Source organism: Bactrocera dorsalis, chromosome 5, assembly GCF_023373825.1.
Source record: "Bactrocera dorsalis isolate Fly_Bdor chromosome 5, ASM2337382v1, whole genome shotgun sequence".
Lineage (NCBI taxonomy): Eukaryota > Metazoa > Arthropoda > Insecta > Diptera > Tephritidae > Bactrocera > Bactrocera dorsalis.
In genome coordinates, this window is record NC_064307.1 from 52,031,426 (window position 1) to 52,039,332 (window position 7,907).

At 37.3% G+C, this 7,907-nt stretch overlaps 1 protein-coding gene across 1 annotated transcript; it reads left to right on the plus strand.

Annotated features, from left to right (window-relative positions):
* Positions 1 to 5,173: 5,173 nt before the first annotated feature.
* LOC125778846 (uncharacterized) lies at positions 5,174 to 7,387 on the plus strand. Its single transcript, XM_049458321.1, has 2 exons — positions 5,174 to 6,965; positions 7,064 to 7,387. Exons 1-2 carry the CDS (start codon positions 5,523 to 5,525, stop codon positions 7,088 to 7,090), a joined length of 1,470 nt encoding a protein of 489 aa, XP_049314278.1. The 5' UTR covers positions 5,174 to 5,522; the 3' UTR covers positions 7,091 to 7,387.
* The last annotated feature ends 520 nt before the right edge of the window (positions 7,388 to 7,907 follow it).

Genomic DNA, 7,907 nt, shown 5'->3' on the forward strand with positions numbered 1-7,907 from the left:
AATTCAGGTCAAAATCATAAATAAAATTCAAATTCAAGGATTTGTCTTAAATTAAAATTAAAATGCGCATATAAACGCAAAATTGAAGGAGAAGATAAGTGAACCTGGTAAAATTTTAACAACTGGAAGCTTTAATAATGGTTAAAAAGTTATCTCTAATTGAAACTTCCCCCGAATATTGTACAAGATAATCCGAATACGCATTACAAGGTTCCTCTGGATACAAAGAGATCTCAAATTAACATAATAGCTCTAATTGATCTGAGCAATTTTATACCCTGAAACTTTGTACATGGGTTCCTTGGCAAGTTGGATTACAGTAGTACTACCACGCTTACCACGCATACAGCACAATTTTAAGTTCTATATGATTCTTTCACCTTTCTAGTACCCAAATCAAGGTCCCACGAATATAGATATTCAGATAAAGCTTTGCACAAATAGTTCCTTTGAGATATGCCATCTCAAGTCGTTTGCCAAAACCGATCTTAACTGGTAAAGCCCCTTCATATCGAATATATGGACCAAAGGTGCGTGTGGCTGTTTTTTGCCGTAAATATTGGTCAATCAGTGAGATACCTAATTTAAAACCAGAGAGAATCCTTTCCTAATAGTATACCTGTATGTCAATGGAATGAATTGGGACAATACTTCCATTGGATCTCATATGCTAAATACAATGATTTTCGAACTTCCAGTTGATTTTGTACCACATGTATCGGCCAATAGTGGGATGGTATTTGTCCTCTGGAACCATAGGAGCTATTCTATTAGCAAAAAAATCACAATTAGTAAAGCATAAATCCAGAAATCTACCGACAGAATTACAGATCTTATTAATTTGAGTCAAACCCAGGAGAGAATACTCCTCAATCACCAAACCCGCCTGCTCAGATTCTCCAATAAATTCTTCCTCACCTCCAGTCCTGATCCATTTAGTGTCCGAAGGTTGTAGTCACCAAGAAGCAGGATTTAAAACCAGGATATCTTTCACTATATTTACCGTGTCCTGTATGTGTTTAGCATACACATTGCAGTCTCCATTCGGTGGAATGTAAACACATCCTACAATCAAATCATCATTCTTAAGTTTAATCTTAACAAATAACTGCTCAATGCCCTGGTGAACAACATTGATTAAAACCAGCCTGAAATATTCGCTTCACTGCAATAAACACTCCTCCTCCACGCCGTTTCGTAAAGTCCTCACGATCTTTCCTAAATAACTGATACGTATTGTTTATAACCTCCCCGTCTTTTATACTATCGTTCAACCATGATTCAGTAACACACACAACCTCCGGATCACTAGACGCAGATATTGTATAAAACTGACTCAGCTTAGTGCGTAAACCCCTGACATTCTGATAAACAATGTTGATATTTGTTAATGCTCCTCCGATATTAGGATTCTTGGCCGAAAATTTACATTTTTGTCGATAAACGGCTCCCCAAATTTGTACCTAATGACCAGATTTTTTTCTCCTTTCTCTTCTCTCACTTTCAACTCACTGTGCAATTTCTTTATCTTTTCTCTCTGGGCTAATGTCAGATCCTGTTTGAGCTTGACCGACTCATCTTTAAGTTTCGTTGTCAATATCTTTCTAGCACATTCTTTAGACGGAAGTGCGATTTTCATTGGACGAATCTTGTCCTTTGCTGCTTTACCAATTCTATTGATTTTGATATCATCCATCTCAATACCACAATCATCCGGTAGCAGTTGAATGAATTTTGTTTTATCATCCAACTGTCTCTCCGCACCAGTATTCTTGTCTGATTCTTTAAAGTTGTACCCGATGATGCTGGATTCCTTACTTTTCCGTTCCTCAGCTTCTCTGAATACTCCTTGCATGTCTATTTCAAAACCTTTTTTTTTTTTTTTTTTTTTTTTTTTTTTTTTTTCTAGTTTAGGCTGGTAAAAAAAACGGTTGATGCAGACCACATTCCTAGGCTAATAAGTCTCTCTTCGGTTTAGTTGAAGAAGCCGGAGAGTCTTATAGATCTGCACATCAAGCAAAGACAGGTCGGTAGACACTGCTTTGTGCCCGATACGTCATGTCAGGCACAAATATTCCAACCGCTCATAAGGAAACTTGTGGGTATTTGTATAGCTTGGTCTCAACTTTATGTTTATTAATTTTTGTAATTATTCTTGAAACTCTTTAGAATGAATATGACGCTCCCTTTTTATATACTCCCACGCCATTTTACAATGGGTGCCTAACTGATCCTTTGTAATGCCCATAAAATAAAGTTAAGTCAAAAATTAAAAACTACTCTAAGTAAGCCACAGATTACATATGACACAAGACTGCAGTTTGATCAAATGGATTTTAGTAAGGAGAGGTACATGTGGTATAACAATTTAAAGAAGAAAGACGTAACTACACTCCTAATAGGTTTAGTGTAAATATCAAATAAGCTACTACTGTATCAACCAAATTTACATGGATGGACATGTGAATGCATTTTTACCGCTTCCCTATATAAGTAATGAGTGAAAATAAGTGAAATTGATAACAAAGTCGCATATTAGATTTTACTGTAAAGAGACAAGGAATAGTTATATGTAGATGGTTATAAACATTTGACAAAAGTTAATAACCCCACATATTGTAGTCGAAATCAAATATCTCAGTAACCACTTGATAAATTTGTCTACATTTAGAATAAGTAATAAAAAATTGTGAGCCTATTCTCCTTGAAGAAATAACAGGAATATATCTACATACGTAAATGGTCTACCAACATGAACGACGTGATGTCAATAATATTAAACAAAGCACTAAAATTTGCTCTTTTTGTTATGCAGATAATTTGAAAAGTTACTGGGTTCCGGACATTAGATTAGATTAGATTGATAGATGAGGAATGCACTGCGACCTTAGTTCTATTGTGTCCTCTCCTAAATCACATAGACTCACTTAGCCCCAGCGCATTGATGAAGTCCAATAAACTACCGGGTGCTAGTGAGGCGATGCGATCCCTATGCGGAAACATGGATCCAAGGGCCTTAATCCTGCATCTGCAGACTGCTGTGCAGTCGATCAGCAGAAGTTCCGGTGTTTCAAGCTCCCTATCGAAGGGGTTAGGCCCATGTTATACAAATGTCTATTCAGCTTTTAGTGGCCAGTATACCTGAGGGAGGTTAATTACTACTTTGAACCTGCTCAAATTGTACCCTCCAACTAGCAACTTGGCACGCCTCATACCGTGTGCCTGTTGCCAGTGCATGTTCCCTGCCCACTCCTTCTTCCTTGCGGAAAAGGAAGGAAACCCAGTAAAGGGTTCGGGTCCTACCATCTTGGTGGAGGCTGCGTAGCGGGCGAGCTCGTCAGCCAGTTCGTTACCGGCTATACTTCTGTGACCATGCACCCAGATTAGGTGTACCTGGTTCCGTTCCACTTCCAGACATTAATAATATTATGTAAGGTATACGGGAGCAATTTGAAGTCCAATTTAAACAATTTTGCAATAGTTGTCTTTGATTTATGATAATATGAACCTGTAGATAAAGAGAGATTATATCAATATCATTTAACCAATATCTGGATATCTGATAATAATTTCTCAACAGTTCCTTGTCTCTCAGCAATACGGTACATATGAAATGAAAAAGTTGATGGTTACGTAACTAAGAAAGAAGATACATTGTTGCGTGATAAATAGCTTTATGTTATCAAAATTATTTCATTCGAATTTCAATGATGGTTAAGCATGTACGGAGGAGAAAAATTCGTTTCATTTTTGGGAAATGACCTTGTACTTATGCTGTTATAACTCCCGTTATTCTTACTATTTTCGATAACGGCTTTTTGTGCAGTAGACTAAGGTTTTATGTATGCATATCCAAGTATCAGCGAAAAAGTTTTGTAATTGCTCAATTGTCTCTGTGCCTACACGTGATCACAAAATTTCTTTTAAATAGAAAATATATAATTTTTTTTTTAATAAAATAGAAAGTTGAATAAAACAGTATTTGTGTTATATAGTAAGTGATTTTTGTAACTAAACACAGGTATGAGATTACAATAAAACAAAAATAGTCAAAAAAAGAATTCAAGTTCGCGTTTCGGAGCGGTGTTTGAAACTGTACAATCGTCCTGACGAAGCAAGTAACTCAATTATTCCACCATGGTCTCAAATCGGGAATTACTTCATCCATGCGCGATGAAATGAACTCAAAGCGGGAAAATGCCCAACAGTCAGCTGGGAGCGTTTATACTTATATTCTCTATATTTTTTAATTCAAATGAAACGAATATCATCGACGATAGACTACCATGATTTTGTTTAAAACTATTATGAAATTTTTACATATCGTTTTTTTCAGAAGAGCCCTTTCCTGCAAAAAGTGGACTCAGTTACTTATTTGATAAAGGAACTACGGCCATATCTTCAAGTTTGGTATAATATAAATAAATCAATATTTAGATTTCACTCTTTATCATCAAATATTTAAATTCCAAGCATTCGAAACAAGAATTGGAGATGTTTGACAGGCGCTTTTTTATCGAAGCAGAGGGTGGTACTGATTTGAACCAAACCATGTCTTAATTAAATACCAATCGAATTCTTTCTGCCTACTTTATTTACTTAGAAAATATTTCAAGCCTAATTAAGGTGCTGATCAAAAGAAAAAAATCACACATAATAAACGATGGCATGCACTACCTGCTTTCACACCAGCAACCACAAAAAGGGATAAGAAAAATTGCTGGCATGACTAAGTTATGCGTAAATATTTGCTTATTTCTGGGCTGGATGCCATTGATTAAACTGCCGCACCGCGAAATCTTAGAATCTCTTACCGCTAACCTCCGTCACCCCTATGAAAATCTTTCCTTTTACAGATATAATTAAGCCTTTTTCTTAGATGTTTCTTTGGAAAAGAAGAATTCCTTTGGTGGCCAACGAAAAAGTGTGTGCCTAAAAGTATGCACATGCCACGTAATTAAGCGTGCAGGTCGCCGGAAGCTTGTAAGGGCCATTATTGCTTAATTATTCAGTAAAGAATGTAGGAAACTGAGCTTAAAAAGTTCACAATATTAGTTGAAATTAGGGTCAACAAATGAAGCAGAAAACCGAAACTCGCGCATAAAATTATTAACAGTTTGAAGAGGCAATAAAATATTAAGTATTTGTAAGAGTGCAATAGAATGTAATAGAATGTAAGAGAATGCGATGAATGTAATAGAATGAACGACTGCTGTAAGAAGTGTCAATTGTGAATTGGGAATGTCTTGTGTGCTTTGCTGGGCGAATGAGTTTTATCGTTCTCTTTAAACTGACTGTCAACGAAGCGAGACGTGCTGCGCACGTACGAAATAAAAATTTAAATTAATTGATTCCGGCCATCACATCTCAGAAGTGGGATAGAGTTAATTTAAATCGACTGCCGCATAATTAAACAAAAAAAACACTGCCGAAACCAGAATTCTTCGTTTTTCATTTCACGTTTTCTGTAGACAGTGCATTTACCACGTTTTTTTTTCCTGATTGTTGTTGTTGCTGCCACGATGTCGAATTTGTTATCACGTGCCCAAGTCATGAAAGTGCTACTGCAAACGGGTATTCAATTCGATCCTGATGCCACGATGAACCAGTTGCGACCGCTATATGATGAATACATTTCCGAGGTAACGAAAGCAAGTGAAAAAGAGGAAAACGCGAATGCCCTTGAAGATCCAGATGCCGCCGCCGACAAAAATACTCAAACTTCAATTCCCGCTACGATTGTGCAATCAATTCAACCTGTTGTTACGAGTGTACCTACGTTCATCGCCACTACGAGTGTTCAAAATTCAAATGTGCTTACAGATGTAACAACAACTGCCGCTTATGTCAGTGCTAAATTGTCAACTGCTGATACACGTGCATTGGTAACTACCCCCGCTATGAGTGTTGTTGTTTCAAGTGGTCCATCGGCTACTGCTACAACAAGTGCCCAATTGTCCACTGCTGTAACAACCGTGCAAATGAATACTGTTGTTCCAAGTGCTACAATTTCAAACAATTTGGACGAAGATGAGACCGAACGATTGCTGATCCAATTGCGTAAAAAACGCGAACTGTTGATGCTTCAAGCAGAGATTAATCAACTTACGCTACAACAGCAAGCACCTGCTGCAAAAACCCGTTGGACTGACGTAAGTGTCATTGAATCAATGATGTCTAAATTTACAGCCGATGACCATTACGATGTGAATAAGTGGATTAGTGACTTGGATGATGCTTTTGCAATGCTGCAATTCGATGAGCGTATGAAATTCATTGCATGTCGTCGTATGTTGAGTGGAACAGCCCAGGTTTTTGCACGCACGATTACGGTATCCGATTATGAAGAGCTCAAAGCTAAACTTATTAGTGAATTTGGCCGCATGCGCACAATGAATGAAGTGTATCAACTGCTGAAAAATCGACGCTTACGCCCTGATGAAACCACCCATCGTTACATTTTGGATATGCAAGAGATAGCGATGTATTCAAAAATTACGGAAGACGAATTGATCGAAATGATTATTAGTGGAACAGGTGACACTTCATCAAGAATCGGTCATTTGTTTCCAGCACGCTCTATTAATGAACTGAAGGAATTTGCGGAACGATATGAACGTCTACGCTTCCAACCACCATTAGGATCAAAACAAATAGCAATAATTAATCGTAATGCGGCCAGTGCACTTCAGCCAACAACTCATCGATCAAATGCGGCCAACGCCACGTCAGTTCGCCCTACCGCAGCTCCAACCATGGAAACAATCCGATGCTACAATTGCTCCAAATTCGGGCATTATCAAAGCCAATGTCCACTGCCGAAACGACCAGCGAACTCCTGTTTTAAGTGCTCATCCACCGAACATGTGTATCGTGAATGCCCACACCGTACCACTGTTGCTGCCGTCCTTAATGCCAACGGAATGAATGATGCTAGAGTGGAACCAATTAGTGAAATGCAAATGGTAAGTGTTGTTTTTGATAAGCCTAACCGTGAACACAGTGAACACAGTAAAAACTTTAAATTAAATAAAAATATTTTTTGTTTATTTGATTCGGGCAGCCCCCGCAGTTTAATCAAACGGAGTGAAGTTCCATTCGAATTACCAAATCAATTGAAAGAGACTCAGTACAATGGCCTAGGAAATGATAGACTCAAGACGTATGGGAATATCAATTGCAAAATAAACTTCCGAAATCAATCAATCAATCAGAAATTATTAACCTTGCCGAATAATCTTATGTCAATACCGATGCTTGTAGGCCGTGATTTTATGAAAAAAGCAAATATTACAATGTGTCAAATAAAATACATTTATGATACGAAAAGATTGAAAGAATTAAATAAAGCTGCCATTTGTACGAAGTTAGAGTCAAAACTTACTGATGTTCTGTGTTCATTTGATTTATTGGCCACTCACTTCTGTCACACAAGGAGTACAATTGAATCGCTTAATCAAGGGGGTGTTACAAGGGAGAAAGAGAAAATAATAGTGAAACACACTGAAGAAAAGTCAAATATCAGCCCGATGGAGTTAGAATTTGCAAATTTATGTGCTATTGTGCCTTCCGATTTGAATTCCTTAGACATTAATCCACATCTTCCGTCAAGGTTGTCATCAGAGTTGCGACAAACAATAACAGAAGTTTATTTCGAATTTCCTTCAGAAAAAGTTAAGCCTTTAGAATATCTTATGAAAATTAACCTTACGCATGAAACTCCTATATACTGTAGACCAAGACGATTATGCCATAAAGAGAGAAATGAAATAAAAGCAATAGTAGATGATTTGTTAAAAGAAGGAATAATTAGACCAAGTCGATCACCTTATGCCTTTGCAATAGTACCTGTACCGAAAAAAGATGGCTCCCTCCGGAAATGTGTAGATTATAAACCACTGAACAAA

Coding starts and splice junctions, on each gene's coding strand:
- LOC125778846 (XM_049458321.1), top strand. CDS start 5,523: ATGTCGAATTTGTTATCACGTGCCCAAGTCATGAAAGTGCTACTGCAA. Junction 6,966..7,063: donor CAATTAGTGAAATGCAAATG/GTAAGTGTTGTT, acceptor TGATTCGGGCAG/CCCCCGCAGTTTAATCAAAC.